At 44.5% G+C, this 17,148-nt stretch overlaps 1 protein-coding gene across 17 annotated transcripts in view; it reads right to left on the bottom strand.

The window, feature by feature from the left end:
• LOC144113358 (uncharacterized) overlaps positions 1 to 17,148 on the bottom strand; it is a 65,808-nt gene that overhangs the window by 32,759 nt on the left and 15,901 nt on the right. For 14 of the 17 annotated variants that reach the window (XR_013310741.1, XR_013310742.1, XR_013310738.1 and 11 more), the window contains one exon: positions 6,769 to 7,033. Coding sequence is in view for 1 of the 17 variants with exons in the window: in XM_077646404.1 (XP_077502530.1) it covers positions 8,624 to 8,758 (135 nt within the window). In the remaining 16 variants the exon portion in view is untranslated. Of the gene's footprint in view, positions 1 to 6,768; positions 7,034 to 7,313; positions 8,759 to 14,312; positions 14,400 to 17,148 lie in introns of those variants that run through there. The other 3 variants (XR_013310733.1, XR_013310732.1, XM_077646404.1) reach the window with 2 other exon arrangements.

The following is a 17,148-nucleotide window of genomic DNA, read 5'->3' as shown; positions in this document are numbered from 1 at the left end:
CATGTATCTATTTCGCGCCGAGTACGCCAGCCGCCGCCGGCCCGGCCAGACTGATTTGGCTCCGCAGTGAGGTGTGCGTTATATTCAATAGCGGAGCTGTTCTTTTCGAGCTCAACTATTTTAATCCATTCACAGTACATATCTGAAGGTACATGCAAGTTGGCGAGAGAGCCAGATCCAGTGGACCCGTTGGATCTAGCGGAAGCCGTTGAAGCGTTGTGCGCCGGCTTTGGTTTCAAGCCGCCGACTTTAAACGCGACCGCCCTCGAGCACCCATTTGTTTTTTGTGGCAAAAAATAAATAAATAACCTGGCCCATGCAACCGTGGGAGACCTCGACGCTGCCTGCTGCGCCGTGCAACCGCTCCGTTCAAGGAATCACAATCCGTTGGCCCCGGCCAGACTCCGATGGGTGCAATGCACCATTCGCGACTCCCTGCACTGGGGTTATGATATTTAGTTTGCAACGGCTGCTCTCTAAGAGGGAAACCACCCGCCGGCACCTAACCTAACCTAACCCGATAGATGCCTTCAACGTGCGGCGGCGGTAGCTTTCATTTCGGCCAGCTGCTAGACCGCACCGCTAGCCGCCAGAAATCACGGAGTCTCCGTTTACGTCACGTTTCACGTCACTCCGTTCTGTGTCGTCATAAGAGTTCTCGAGTTTGAATCGGAGCTGCGGGAAAAAATTTTTCAACTTCGAATCCAAATTTCTTTGAAATAAATGCATCTTTCTCTCCCGGACAAGCGTCAACAAAGCCATGAAATGCCGAACTATCAGATATTACTAACAAAAAAATTTTGATAGGGTTCTCCTCAGTGTCCCTTTAAGCAGTTTAACATCCTGCCCCGGATGCCAAGTGCTGCAAGGTCGCGAAGAATCCCAAACCTCCACGTTGCGTCATATGCCTTCTCCAGGTCAAAAAACACCGCTAAGCACCGCTGTTTATGTATAAAAGCTTCTCTGATTGTGTTTTCGAGGCAAACAAGATGGTCTGTTGTTGAGCATCCCTTTCTATAACTGCATTGATGGATGTCAAGAAGTTCATGAGCTTCCACGACAAAAGTTAATCTGATATTTAGGACACTTTCAAAAGATTTGGCGAGACAGCTTGTAATGGCTATTGGCCTATAGCTGCTATGGGAGGTTGGCAGCTTTCCAGGTTTCAAAAATGGTACTATAATGGCTCCTTTCCATTCATTGGGTATTTTTTCTTCTACGAATATTTTATTAAAGAAATTCAAGAGTGCTTCTATGGCAGGCTGGGAGAGATGGGCAAGCATTTCGTAGTGTATCTGGTTGTGTCCTGGGGCAGTTTTTTTCCCGCCATACAGTACTCTATTGATTTCTTGGAGGGTGATTAGACTATTGTATTTTTCATTAAGACCTCCACTTGTTGGGAGCAAGTGTTTTTCGGCTGTGGGTTTGTGTTTCAGGAATGAATGGCTATAGTGTGAGGAACCTGAAACCGCAGCAAAGTACTCCCCCAGTATGTCTGCCTGTTCTGCTATATTTGTTTGTGTACCTGTCCTTGTCAGAAAAGGAACTGTGAAGGGTGAGTAGCTACCATTCAATTTTTTAACCTGCTCCCACATTTTTTTCGATGCGATCTGGCTGTTTATAGATGAGATATAACTTTTGCATGATGCTTTCTCGGTGCTACGACGAACGTACCGAGCTTTAGCTCTGGATTTTTTAAAATTTACAAAGTTTTTCCGTGTCTGGTACCTTCGAAATATACCGCATACTTTGTTTTGTTGTTTTTTGCTTTTTTGCACTCTTCTGTCCACCGCATTTTGTGGCTTTGTCGCACAACTCCAGAGGACTTAGGAATAGCTAAGTGTGTGGCAGCTATAATACAATGTGAATATATTTCATTTGTCTCGTCGATATTAAGATTATCTAAAATAATTTTTTCTAAAGAGGCTTCTGCTGTAAAAAGTTGCCAGTCAGCTAGATGAAGTTCCCAATGTTGCAGTTTTGTTGGGATTATTTCCGGTGGAGATGTTAAGCTAATTATAGTACAGGGAGATGGTAGCTGCCATATAGGTTGTCAATAACATTCCATTTAAAATCACTAAAAACAGACAGTGAACTAAATGATAAATCTAAACAGCTCATTTTTCCTGTGCTTGGGGAGTAATATGTAAGCTTTCCTGAATTCAGTAGACAGACATTTTTGCAGAGAATAAAATCTTCTAAAATGCGACCTCTAGTGTTAGTCTCCTCACTTGCCCAGAAAGAGGAGTGCGCATTAAAATCCCCGACTAACAAATATGGCTCTGGTAGTTGTTCTGAAAGTGTTTCTAGGTCATGGAGCGTAACTCTTAGTAGTGGCTCGAGATAGATGGAACATATTGTGATGGTTTTAAAATGAACAACTGTAACTGCAACGGCTTCATATTTGGTTTTTAACTTGAGAAATCTGGAAATAGCTAAAGGTAAAACCCCCAGAGAAGGTCAGGTAGCCTCAGTGGCTATCCTTGGCTTGACAAGGATCCTGAGGCTCCCAGCCAATCAAATAAAAAGCCCCAGCCTTCTTCTCAGGAATGAGAAAGTGGCTGAGGTGTATCATGTAATAATGAGAACCAGTGGTTAAAAATTCACGGTTTTTCATGTACCCCTGCTTCTTTTAAAAAGCTACAAACAGAAGGTATGTTAACAATGGCATTATCATCTAAGAGCAGTGTTGGATGAAAAGAATGCATTCATTATAAAATTGAGTAAAATACTTTTTTCTTAGCGCTTCAAGTTTCACACATGAAAATAAAATGTGATAAACAGTAAGATCATCTCCGCATTCGCAAACAGGTTTGTCCTGTATTTTAGCAGGAAGTTCTGCGTAAGGTGCGTGCGGCCTTCCAGAGACGGCATAAAATCACTTCCTTAAAACGTTCCTGGTGAACACACGATTTAAATTCACCTAAAACCGGTTTTACCAAGTGTAGTTTGTTATTCATTTCACCGTTCCATGCCGACTGTCATTTTTCTCTTAATTTACGCTGTACTAAGTTTACGCAATCCTTAAAAGGTACATTTACTTTTTTTATTTCCTTGCCACAAGCTTTAGCAGCGCTGAAATCTGCCCTCTCGTTGCATCTTATTCTGACATGACTGGCAATCCAGCAGAATTTTATGTTTTGTCCTCGAGCTGTGGCTGTTACTATCTTGTGCATAATGTCACCAAGAATCGGAGTGTTTGAATTTCTAGAGTGCAGAGCTATAAGTATACTGAGAGAATCTGTGTAAACAATACTGTTGGTGAGGTTTTCATTTTCTATTTTTTCTACAGCCCACACCGACTGCTAACATTCTGCAGTGAAGATGGATAAGCACTGTGGAAGCCGTACTGTTTTCTCCGACTTCCCTCGCACCACTTCGCTTCCTACGTAAACATCCGTTTTTGAACCATCTCTATAAAACTGCGTAAAACTACTGTATTTTTCTTTGAGTGCAAGGAATTCTTGCACTATATGTTGTTGCGGAGATTGTTTTTTATAAAACTGTGTAAAAGTGAGATCACAGATTGAAGGAAAATTATAACATGGAGGTAGTGGATCTCGTCTCTGAGCAATGTCAGGTAATGTATCTAGTACGCCGAGGTTTTGGCACATCTCTTCAAAATGCAGGAGGAGTGGCATGATAGCGAGCGGTTTATTGTTAAACAATGTTCTAGATGGGCACTTTGTGACTATCGGGTAACATAAGTGTTTGGGCAGTGAACGGATTTTTAAAATGTATGAGCATGTGAGCATGGTTCTTCTATCTGCGACTGCTTGTTGATTTCTACATAATGGCTATTTATGGGCGATATGAAAAATCGTTGATGGTGTAGACGGCCTAAAAATATTGTAGTGCCTAGTAAAAAACAGAGAAGAAGAAATCTGGAAATAGCTAATGGTAAAAGCCCTAGAGAAGGTCAGGTAGCCTCAGCGGCTACCAGAGGAATGACGCAAACCTAAATTATGTATTGGATCTAGTCGTTTCAGGTATGTTTCAGTCGTTTCAGTTTTTTTGCCAGCAGACAGTACAATACTGATTTCTTGGAAAGTGACTAAATTGTTGTATTGTTGGTTTGCACCTCCACTTGTTGGAAGTCTGTTTTTCGGCAATACTTTTGTATTTCAGGAATGACTGCGTATAGTGAAATGAACTAGAAACTGCAGCGAAGTGTTCCCCCAAAATGTCTGCCTGTTCCCTTATGCTTGTCTGTATGCCAGGTGTTGTCGAAAGAGGAATCGTGAATGGTGAGAAGTTGCCATTTAATTTCCGAACCTGTTCCCATATTTTTTTGTATGTTATTTGACAGCTTATAGATGATATGCAACTCTGCCATGAGGCTTTCTCGGCACTGCGAGAAACGTACCGAGCTTTTGCTCGTGCCTTTTTAAAACGTACAAGGTTCTCATGTGTAAGGTACCTGCGAAATTTGCCCCAAGCTTTATTTTGTTGTTTTTTGCTTCCTTGCATTCCTTTGTCCACCACACTTTGTGCTTTTGCCGCACCACTTCTGTAGACTGAGGAATAGCTAAGTGTGCGGCAGTAACTATACAATTCGTGAACACTTCGTTTATGGCATCGATGCAGAGGTTTTATAAAACTATATCTTCTAAATTGGCTTGTGCTCTAAAAATTTCCCAGTCTGCTAAACACAGCTTGCAACGCTGCGGTTTAGTTTGGATGATTTCTGGTGCGGATGTCAGTCTCATTAACACTGGAAGGTGATCACTGCCGTATGGGTTGTCGATAGCATCCCATTTAAAATCGTTAAAAACAGATGGTGAACTAAAAGACAAATCTAAACAGCTCAAATTGCCTGAAGTTGGAGAGCAGTATGTGGCGTTTTCCATGTTTAAAAGACATAAATTGTGTGTGAGAATAAAATCATCGATTGTTTGCCCCCTAGAGTCGTAGCGCTCGCTTCCTCAAAAAGGGCAGTGAGCATTAAAATCCCGAACTACCAGATATGGCTCTGGAAGCTCATCTATCAGTTCTTGTAGGTCATGGACTGTTAATGTAAAGTGTGGAGGAATGTAGACAAAACAGATTGTTAGTGTTTTATAGCTGACGATGCTGACTGCTACCGCATCAAGTTTTGTTTTGAGCATGATTTCTTGAGCAGGGACGCCGCTTTTAACGACAATCGCGACGCCTCCCGAGAGTCGATAATGTTTTAGGACATGCACATGTTGTGGACCAAGATTGGTCTCCTGAAGATATAAAACTATGGGTAACATTGACCCTAAAACATGTGTTATGTCACTGTAATTACGCATAATTCCTCTGGAATTCCAATGAATTAAAAAAGCCATGTTTATGTTTTTGAGAGGAAATGAAAGGGGGTTTACTTATGTGGTGGGCCCGTTATGAGGGGCCTGTCTTTTTTTCGTTCAAGAGAGCTGTTCCGCCGCTGTAAAGCGGGTGGACTGGGGGTTATATCCATCACCTCTCCAGAGGTGCTGGAGGACAGCGCAGCAGCGGTTGTGTTTCAGGCCTCTCCCAACGGAGGGAGGTCCTGCAGGATGCTCCCTGCTTTGTCAATGACAGGGCAGCTTTCGCTGACCCTGCCTGGGGCATCGATGGCCCTGCCATAGGCTCTGTGAAAGCGGCCTTGGCAAGCGCCGGAGTGCTGTGTGGTGCTATGCCCCTGCGCACCACATCAGCGAATTTTTCTTTTGCTGTGAAGGGGAATGTGTTTGTAAGCGCAAAACGCCTTCTCAGTTCTTTAAATGAAATGTTTTCCTTTGTCTTTACGATGATTATCTCTTTTTCTCCAAGGACGGACACGCCCTGGAGTATGCAGCATGGTCTCCTTCACAGTTTGCACAGCGTGGGGCTGCGTCACATCCATCAGACCAGTGATCATTAGAAGCACATTTTGCGCAAGTTTTGCGACCGCGCAACTCTGTGAGCCGTGCCCGAACCTTTGACAATTGAAACATCTGCGAGGGTTGGATATGTATGGTCTTACATTGACTTTCAAATATCCCACGTGGATTGTGTCGGGCAATGTGAGGGTGTTGAATGTGAGAATCAAGTGTTTTGTGTCTATTTCCATATTGTCCTTCCGGATTTTGTTTTGGTGGACATCTATGACGTCTTGGTCAGCGAGCCCTTCAAGCATTTCTTTTTCGGTGATGTGAACAAAATCATTTTCTGATTACGCCTCGGACAGTATTAAGTGATCGATGAGAAGTCACGGAGACAGGGATTTCCCCTATGGACGCTAGGTTGGAGAGCTTAGTGTTGGACATTGTTGCACAGTTCGAACAATAAGTCGCCGCTGGCCATTTTTGAGAGCTTATAGCCAGTGCCTAGGGTTTCTGCCAAGCACTTTGACACAAGGAAGGGGGATATTATTCTTGCCTGCTTATCTTCTTATTCACTGCAGATCACATGCTATTTGGGAAAAGTTACTTTCTTTTTTTGAAACAAGTCGTCTGCCTCGTTCCGCTCCCTTTTGAGAGAGCGATCTGGTTTTGAAAGTAGGGGAGCCATAAAAAAAATGTTTTTTGGTCATGGTGCCAGCCACCCACCACGGAGTCCAACAAGTGGACGGGACAGGAACTCGAAGGCAAGTCCTGCCCACGGCAGCTGTACATGTCAACTATAACCCAATATGACGCAACTCAGAGTAGTTGGTCACACAAGGTTAACCCTCGCCGCCAGCAAAAAAGGAAAAACGAAGAAGTGAGAAGGAGATAGGAGAGTTGTGAGAAAGAGATAGGAAAGTGAAAGATGGAGGGAAGGATAGGAAAAGATGCCTACCGATTCCCCCCGGTCAGGTCAGGACGGAGGTGCCGTCCACAGGAAGCTGGGGCCAAAGTGGTGTGTTGCCTCTGCCGAGGGGCCTTAAGGGTCCAAACGCTCTGCATCGGCTCAACCACCAAGATCCCCTTTTCCCTGGGCACGGCGATGCCATGCACGGCTAGGCGCAGGTGCTCGGGTCCTTGGTGATGCACTGCTCACCATCGGGGATGTCCCTGCGGATGCTCGGGAACCCATGGTGTCGCCACTCGCCAACGCCTGCAAGCTGCAGATGCCCCCTTGCGGGGAGAGTTAAGTGAATAAGCTTAACCAATTGATTGGTTCTAAGCAGGCAGATCACTTGCGAGAGCCGCTTCTCACAGCAAGGCAGATAACAATAACGGCTTCTGGACACTGTAGTGGAGCAAGACTAAATGGTGGGCCAGTTGGCAAGGCATGTCGAAGAATAATTTCTACCAGCCGAAAAAAGACGAGGGACAAGAGGAGAAACTACACAGGTTCCTGTGTAGGTTCTCCTATTGTCCCTCGTCTTTTTTTTGGCTGCTAAAAATTATTCTTCGACTGCAGTGGAGGGCTCCAAATTAATTTAGACCAAGTGGGGTTCTTTAAGCTTCGCCGACATTGTAAGGCAGACTGGCACCTTTTCAAAAGTAGCAATGTTTACTGCTACACAAATATATCACACACAAGTCGCATGATCCCTCCCAACATGTATGCAACAAAGTATTTGCAACCGCTTTGAGTCATCTCTACAAGGCCCCACTGGGCCATCCCTCCTAAGTGTGAAAAAAAGTGGCTAAGATTGTCATATTCAATGCCACAAACCATTTTTACAAAGCATGCAGCAAAACTAGCAAAAGATAGCTCAAGCACACCTATGCTTGAGTAAAAAGTAGCCAAAAACTTTTTACATGTAAACTGATGAAGCCCAGGTTAGAAGATGATTTGCAAAACTGTATGCATAACAGCTAGACAAGAGAGCAGAGAAAGGAAGGGAAAAGAGGGGCTCATTATAGGCTACGTGATGGACACTAACAGTCACTTCCATCATGGCATCTATAAGGCAGACAATAGGTCAGCTAGCGCTCAATTCAAGCTTATTTTCGTGCAAAATGCTTTTAGTGATGGCTACAAGTTATAATATACAAATTTTCGTCGTTGATAAAGTAGAGACAACTAGAGAATTCATGGACGATGGCAAATGTGATGGCACCCACGAATGCTTATACTGAATCAGCAACACTTAGGCCTCAGCACTTAAAATCCAAGCTTCAGGGCAAATGACTGCTAAGTACAGCCAGTTTTCTGTTTCCATGGCATGATACTGAAGCATTCATTAAAACTTGTTCATTATGAGTAATTTCACTGATCATGCACTGCCACACTGCACTTAGAGCCTAGGCCTTTAAGCTTTTATCCTCATACGAGCTAATTGAGCCTATCAATTAACCTCCTGTAAATAAACTTTCCCATGAAGACAATATCAACAATTATTTGGTCACGTCTTGTATGTTTGCCATTATCCTTAGTGTGGTGCTTTTATATTATAAACCACTAACAAACCTGAGTCGTAATTCTCACATACACTGATGGAGTGATCGTATATGCCTCTAAGATAAATCCAGCTAAAGCTAGCAATTACCTCTCTGTGCATCGATTTTTCAGTCCAGTCAGCGCCTTGCAGAGAGAATTATGAAACACTCCAGCGCACAAAAACACACGAACGAAAAGAATCAACATCACGAACACTGGACATATTTTTGTGCGCTGGAATGTATCATAATTCTGCCCGGAATCATATATCCCAGCTCTCTGCGCTTAGCCTTGTGGAGAACCTTTTCCTTGCCTTCCACTGTCACTCTCCTGAAAACTTGCTACTGGAACTGCACTGTGCAACTGCTTCTGTTGACCAGATGGTAGTGGCAGCCCTCTTGTGAAACACTGCATCCTTTGGGATTCCCTTCATGGTGCCGTACACTGCCTTCTCTACCTTGAATTAAGATACACATACAGGAAAAAGAGCAGATGTATAAAAATTCTTAGCCATATTCGAAGCCAGAAATATATTAATTGTATTTGTACACTTCATAGCATCATATGGCAGTATGCTTTAACGCCTGTTGAAGCAAGAAAGTAAGAAATCATTTAGTTTATTTCAACACAAAAGTTAGACCTTGACATTGGTGGTGCCATGCAATAGCAGTGAGTTCTGATAGCAGTGTGAAGTACTATCACGATGAAAAGAAACAGAAACAGAGCGGAGCCTAGGCACTTGTCACAAAATTCGGCGAATATTCGAAAAAAACGGCCCTGCGCGTAAGCAATCACGCCAGCGCACTTTAAAATAAATAAAAAACACAGCGAGGAAGAAACTCCAGAGAGCACGTATCTTTGCGTGTGCTGCTGCCCTTTCCACTCAGCTCGCCGGCGCGGCGCCAAAGTAAACATAGCAACGTGCGGCGTCGATTTCTCTAGAATGTCCGAGTAGTTTCTACTCATCATCGACGGAGAGGGCGTGACTTTGACCGCGCTAAAGTGATACCCTCTCCCCTTCGTTATTGAGCCGGCGTCTTCTCATCGCAAGGACCCAGAAAATTCTCGAAGGCTGTCTCCGCGCACGACCAATGGGGTCGAGCGCCCAGCGTGAGAAGGAGAAGGAGCTTGTGCAATTGAAACTGCGTGTATGTGCGCGCCTGCCTTGGCGCGAAGAACAAACAGACGCGGACTGCACCTATAAATGAAGGGCTTCAACCGCTGCCTGTTAGCCCGAGCCGCCGTTTAAGCTTTTGAGAAGCACACCCGTTCCACTTCTGGGAGAACACCACTCACTCAGCCACGGACCACCGAGGCTACGTGCGCCAGTCTGTGGATCGGCCCCGTCGTGCTCCTCAGGTCGCTGGACTGTCGCAATGCCCAGTGAACAAATTGTTTTGTTTGTGTGTGTTTCTCTGTGTGTTAGTGCACTTTAGGTGCAAAGATTCTGTTGAATTGCAATCTCTCTCAATTGTTACTTTGCATGAGTTGCATTGTATTTGTAAATCACTTCGTATGTGCTCCTACGAGTGATTGTGAAATCCTCTGTATCGTCTCTTTGCTGTATAAACTTTGTTTAGTTTTGTAAACCTTTGGCTCCGACCCATTCTCTGGCTTGCGACCGGCGAAAGCTGGGCACCAAACGACCGACCCCTTGTCACTTGGTAGCTGGTCTCCGGCTGAGCTTGCCACGCTGAGTTGAGGCCATATCCTTTGTGACCGAGACTGATAACCCCACAAGCTCTAAGGGTGTTTGGGAGCGCACGCAAAACTGCGCGAAGTGGTGACAGCGCTTTTCTGCTTGAATTTCTTTTCATCACGCTTTCACCTAGGTTGTAGCAAAAATATGCTAGAGTCGTCCAAGAGGCATTCTAGGACGACTCTAATGTCTTTCTTACCACCCAGGTAAAAACGCATTTAAAAGAAATTCAAACAGAACAGCACGTAGGCGCCTTGCTGTTCATGTTTCTTTCGATCGCGGCAGTACAAAAGGCAACTGCATGATTTGCCTTTTAGAATTTGCAACTTTAACTGCACAATTATTGAAAAAAAAAATTTACTTCATCCTTGAAATGTCCAGATTAGTATGTGTAGCAGCAAATACTGAAAATAAGAATAGTAGGAGCATTGCCAGTATTTAAAAAAACACGCAGTGCCTGGTAAGAGCAATTTTCTAATTACAGTTTTTCCCCATGCCCTTGTCAAGCAAGGCACTAATGCCAGTTGACCTGCAGTAAAGCTAATATGTCCTCAACCTGCTGCCTAGTCAGCAAGTTTCTTGTCAAAATTGAACGAAACATTACTTCACATTTTTTGAGCTAGAAGTGCATGAGCTATTGACATAGTCCAAGGCAAACAACTTAATGCCTTAGAATAGTTTTCAATGAGACGCTGGACTCCACTGTTTCCTTATACAGAGCAATACAGGAGTGCATGGCCTGTGCTGTTCATGCCAAGAAATACAAAATACAAAATAGAAACAAAACTGAAGTGCAACGAAAAATGAGAGACAAGTTTTGCCATTACACCTAATGTGACACTAGAGAGTACATGTTCATAAAGAAGTAGTAAAATGGTCATTTTGAAATTTTGCACAATCATCAAATTGTCACGAGCATAGTCAGTATGCCTTTTCTTCACACAAAAGGTTTCCAGCAGCTCCGATGGACTTTAGTCTCTTTTTAGTACAGTGCCTGTAAATGGCAAATTGGTCAAGGTCCACAAAATAGTAATAACTGTGCATCATCATTTTCATTTCCACGTTTCATTACTTCTTAACACAACCTCCCATATGACCCACATGATTTGCTGCAGGAGAAGAATTCCAGTGTCCACCATTCACATTCCATGAAGGACCTGACTGCCTTTTCCAAGTGTTATATACCTACTCGTTTTCACAATGAAAGTGCGATTGAACCCAATAGCTTCAGGAAATTTTCAAGTGGTCCGTAACATCATGCTTGTAAAAAGACGAGTTTAGGTGTCAATGCTCATCAAAGCTGCCTGAAGATCTCAGCTTTGGTGTGCTCATAAAGTGAGGGCGGGGTGCTCAATTATAACGACCAATTGTCATGGCTGGTACATTGCACTACCCTACTTCAATGATGAAGGCTGTGACAAACTATCCTCCAAAATCTGACATCTTGCTGAAAAGCAAAAGCAAATGAAGGACCGACCACTGAGACCTGAAATTATTCCCTACTTGCACAGTTATGCACATCATAGAGAAAGCTGACAAAGGGCACGAAGTTATGCTAGTATTTTGGTCCCAGATGCTCGCTCATTTAATCGCCAGTATCCTAACTAAAGCAACAAAAAAGACATGGCTGTTGCAGAAGGCATAATAAGTCCTCGTAATCACTCATCAGCAGTGAGAAAAAACAAATTTTAACCCCTCATAATAATACGAAAGTCAGCCAAAAAGGCCACTGTGTGAGTCACCAACTAAGAGACCATGCACAAACTACGCACTGTAAAGGCACAAACTCTACATAAGAGCAAAGCCTGCCCTGCCCTTGAGAAACAAATTTGTGTCAATGTAAGATTCTTGGCAACAGTAGGCATCACCATTCATGGCATCTGCTAAAAAGTAAAAGGGCACCTAAATGATTTATCTATTTATTTATCAATACTGCCAATCCCTGTTTCAGGGGTATTTACAGGAGTGGGTTCTGGCCACAGGCAAATAGCCGACCAGGCATAAACACTATTTCAAGTATGCAAAAAGTACAGTGAAGATTATGGGGACAATAAGAATAGGCATTGGAAAAGGCAATACAAAGATAACCCATAAGTAATCATCACCTTTTCCATTCAAAAATGATCACGAGAAATACAATATAAATACATGGAATATACAAATACACGCAAATACAAATACATGGAAAACCCCCAAAATGTTACAAAAAGTAAATAAAATCAGTCTTTCCTGACAATACACTTTTGCCAGCCAGCGCCAAAAATTTCTCAGCAGTTGGCTGTACAATCACTGAATCAAGAGAGTTCAAATCGTGCACGGCTCGCAGGAAAAAGGAGAACATAAAGGTGTTATTTGCGCAGAAATATTCTTGTATGGTGAATTGATTTTTGTGACGCATTTCCCTGGAAGTGTTCAAGGTAATGTATGTAGCAGAATCAACTTTAAGTTTGTTATGTAAAATTATGTACAGAAATTTCAGACGGTGAAGCGTCGCACGACTAGCTAGCATGTCAAGCTCAGTCTCAGATAGCATCAGGGTCGGAGAATCGGTGTGCCTATATCTGTTGCAGATAAAGTGCACACTTTTTCGCTGGACAGCCTCAATCGTAGCTATGTTATCTTGCGTGTACGGGAACCAGGCGACATTTGCGTATTCTAGTATTGGGCGAATGATAGTAGTATACGCCAAAAGCTTGGCTTTTTTCGTAGAATACCGCTGGGCTCGTTTTCAGAAACATGAGCTTACCCATCGTTTTGTTTGTTATGTGGTCTACGTGAGCTGTCCACCCCAGATTGGCTGATATAATGATGCCTAAATATTTGTGCGCGGTGACTGTCTTGAGTGCAGAGCTGCTATAGCCGTAAGGAAAGCTAAGTTTGAATTTCTTTTTCGTTATAGTCATTGAAACTGTTTTGTCTAAGTTAAGAGCCATTTTCCACTTCAAACACCATTCTGCTATCTAGCCAAAATCATTGTTTAAGCTTATTTGATCTTCTCGGCTTTTTTATTTCTCTATATAGTACGCAATCATCTGGGAACAACCTTAGTTTCGCCTCTACCTGGTCAGCAATGTCGTTTATGAAGAGAAGGAAGAGAATTGGGGCTAAAACAGAGCCCTGTGGTACACCGGAAAGGACCGGGACTGTGTCTGAAGTGTGGTTGGCGACGGTCGGTTAAATAATTGGCGATCCATTGGACTACTGACCCACCCCCTGATATATGACTTAGCTTCTGTAGCAGTTTGGCGTGGCAGACCCGGTCGAAGGCCTTTGAGAAGTCTAAGAAGATTACATCTGTTTGCATTTGGTCGTTAATTGCTTTTGCAAAGTCATGTAAAGTCTGAACAAGTTGTGTAACAGTTGACAGACCACGCCTGAAGCCATGTTGCTGGGGATGGAGAATGTTATTTGATTCAACAAACTCTGTTATTGATTTTAGGATAATGTGTTCTAAAACATTGCAGGAAGTACACGTAAGAGAAATAGGCCTGTAATTTGACTGGCAAGTCTTATCACCTGATTTATGAACTGGTATTATTTTTGCAACTTTCCATTCCACTGGGAGGCAGCGCTTGCATATGGACTAATTGAACACAAGGCATAGGTACTTACTCATGGGTTCGGCATAACGTTTCAAGAAGACATTTGGAATTTCATCTGGACCGCTGCGCTTATTTTCTTGCCTACAAGGATGCGTAATACCATTGTCTGCTGTAAATACGGATTGGAAAAATGCGTTAAATGCAACCGCCTGCTTTTTTTCTTCGTAAGATGGCAAAGGGTTTGGAGGGTTTTCTTTGTCACTAATATAGCGCCAGAATTTGTGGGGCGATTCTTTGATGAAGTAGCTAAGAGTTGTTTTACAGAAGTGCTGCTTTGCTACTTTTGTCTTTTCCTTCAGTTCTTTGTTCATTGTATTAACCTTTTGGCAGTACTAGTCTGAGACCGGGCTTGATTTGTTGGATTTTCTTAAACATTTAATTCTACGTTTTAAGTGAAGTACTTCGCGAGTTATCCATGGATTGTACTTCCTTGTGGTCTTTTTTATTAGTGGAACAAACTGCCTCACACAGCGTAATACATGATTTTTCAACTGCAGCCATATTTCATCGATGTCTGCAGAGCCTTCTGTGCATAGGTTGTGGAAATAAAGGTATTCGTGAGCAAGGTATGTCATGATAGCTGCATCATCAGCTTTGTTAAAGGCATATACACGCTTTGTAGAACCACTCTGGCGAAACCGTGCTGGATACGATAATGTGCACACAACGATATTATGATCAGATAAACCATCAAAAATATTCACGCTAACCTTTTCATTCAGAAAATGGTCGCTTAGGAAAATAAGATCCAGAATAGAGCTTGAAGTACCCTGCATCCGAGTAGCCTTGGAAACAACCTGCGTTAGATTCAGAGTGAATAAAAAGTTTACCAGAAGATTGTTTATTGCCGTGGACGGGCTTAACAAGTTCCAATTTACGTCTGGAAGGTTGAAGTCACTTGCCATTATTGCAGCGCTTCCCAGCATGTACCTCTGCATATACTCAAGAAGCAGCTCAAGATAGGAAGCCTCTGCGTCTCGGGGTCTGTACACAGCGCCAACGCAGGCAGAGCTCTGACTTAGCTGAACCTTCCGCCAGATTGCTTCGACACCTGAAACGTCTGGCATTAGTGAATAGCGTATGCCTTGCCTCAGAAGCACAGCGACTCCCCCACCGATAGTTATTCTATCTTTTCGAATCATGGTGTAGCCAGGAGGAGCAATTTCATGGCTCTTGATATCTGCATGCAGCCACATTTACGTGATGCAAGCAATATCAGGGTTTAGAGCAATCAAGATTGCCTCTAGCTGTTCAACTTTGTTTACGAGGCTACGCGCATTAACATTGATAACTGTGCTGTCCCGAGTTCAGTTTCGAATTTCCCGCCCAGGCGCAGACTTCATCTGCGAACACTGGACTCCTCTCTTCTTCCCTGTTTCTTCCTTCTCCCCGTGCGCCTTCACTCTCGCCTGTGTTCTTTCTCCCTCTTAAGTGCTCCCTCTCCCGGAGTTTTCATGTGAGGAGACTCGTGACTCATTCGTTGTTTCAACCGCCCTGCACGACTGTGGCAGCACCGCGTTTTTACAAGTTTGTAAATGCAAGATAAAGTTTTAATTTTCCTTGTGTTTGCGACCTGTTGACTATCTGAGGAGTGGCCGCAGCCCCAACGCGTGCCACGGAATCAGAATAGTAAAAACGCGACGAACGTCGAGTCGGTGTCTCACGCGCTCTTCGAAAGCACCTAGGCTTCGGCGGCTCCGCTGGCTGGCTTCGCTCTTCAGAAGTTCTGTTTTCGCATCGCAGCCATGGACGGAACGGCGTCGCAAGACTGCAAGTCGCCCGCCGCTCAAGTGAGTCCGGAACAATCTCATCTCGCGTGCTCTGAGAAAATGGCAAGCTCTGTGCAGTCACGGCATTCGTTGCGCTCAGCTCGTTCGGAGCGTTCGACCGTCTCGACAACGCCAAGCATGCTCGCCGCCAGAGCAAGAGCGGAGGCCGCCGCGGCGCGACTACAGGCTTCTCTTACCAAGAAAGAAGCCGCGGTGAAACTGGAAAAGGCCAAATTGGAAGAACAAGAAAAAAATGCGGCTGCTGAAATCGAACGCAAGAAAGTGGAGCTGGACACTGAGTTACATGTGATGCAGTTGGAAAGAGAAGCGGCCGCCGCGGAAGCACAAGCAGAGATCCTGGAGGCTGCCGTAGGTCAGCATGGCGGGGAGCATCACATCTGTCGGACTGTCTCCGAGGCATCCGAAGACCGCGCTCAACGTACATTTGACTACGTGCTTGACCAGGCTCACGTGCGACTCGGCCCGCGCCAGCAATCGCAGCAGCATGACGGCGGAGAGCATTGCGTCTTTCAGAACGTGGATGAAGCACCTGAAGACCATGCTCCATGTACACCAAGCGCTCGCATCCAAGGGATCGCGCAGAACATTGCTCGTCAGCAGGGAGATGAAGCGAACGCCCCCGAACTGACTGCCATGGCAAAGTATCTGATTCAACGCGACCTTGTGAGTACCTCGCTTACGAAGTTCGACGACTGCCCTGAAAACTACCGGCCGTGGAAAGCTTTGTTCAAGGGAATGACACCGACTCTCGAAGTCACGGCAAGCGAAGAACTTGACCTTCTTGTGAAATGGCTCGGGACCAAGTCGTCAAGCTATGCAAAGCGGCTGCGTTTCGTGCACGTCGACAACCCCGAGGCCGGGTTAAAGGTAGTTTGGGAAAGACTTGAGGAATGCTATGGTCGCCCGGAAATTATAAAAGAGGCCATCTTCAGGAGAATTTCAAGTTTCCCGAGACTGCCCGAGAAAGACACCCAGAAACTGAGAGAGCTGGGAGACCTGCTTCTTGAAGTTGAGGCTGCAAAATGTGACCCTCACCTGACTGGGCTTTCTTATCTAGACATTGCAAGAGGGGTAAACCCCATTGTAGAAAAGCTGCCCCAACGCTTGCAAGACACGTGGATCGCGAAAGGCTCGAAATACAAATAAAATCATCAGGTCGCCTTTCCCCCTTTCTCGTTCTTTGCCAGCTTTATCAGGGACCAAGCGAAAACGAGAAACGATCCTAGCTTCAAACTCAACTCCGCAAGTAGCACCCCTTCAAGGCTCCCAAGAGCAGACAGATGGGCAACGAATGACAGCACGAGAAGAACGCCCATCACAGTGCAACTGACGGACGTAGAGGCCAGCACTGACCATCTGCCCTCAAACGCACCAAAGAAGTGGCATGATACAACCAAGTATTGTCCTCTGCACAGGAAACCTCTCCCCCTCCGGAAGTGCCGCGCCTTCAGAGAAAAACCGCTGCATGAACGAAAATCTCTGCTGAAAAATTATGGGATATGCTTTAGGTGCTGCGCTTCCACAGACCACTTTGCAAGAGACTGCAAAACAGTTCTCAAATGTGACGACTGTGGTAGCGATAGGCATGCCACAGCACTTCATGCCGAAAATGTCAGCCATAAGTCTCCTGTAGCTCATAACGGCTCTGAAAATGCAAGTCTAGACCAAGATTCCTCACTTGAAGTGTCATCTAAGTGTACAGAGGTCTGCGGTCAAAGCAGCGGTGGCAAATCCTGCTCTAAGGTCTGCTTGGTGA

The sequence above is a fragment of the Amblyomma americanum genome, chromosome 1, assembly GCF_052857255.1.
Source record: "Amblyomma americanum isolate KBUSLIRL-KWMA chromosome 1, ASM5285725v1, whole genome shotgun sequence".
Taxonomy (NCBI): domain Eukaryota; kingdom Metazoa; phylum Arthropoda; class Arachnida; order Ixodida; family Ixodidae; genus Amblyomma; species Amblyomma americanum.
The sequence above is the reverse complement of the archived record's forward strand: the minus strand, read 5'-3'. Positions and strand labels throughout refer to the sequence as shown.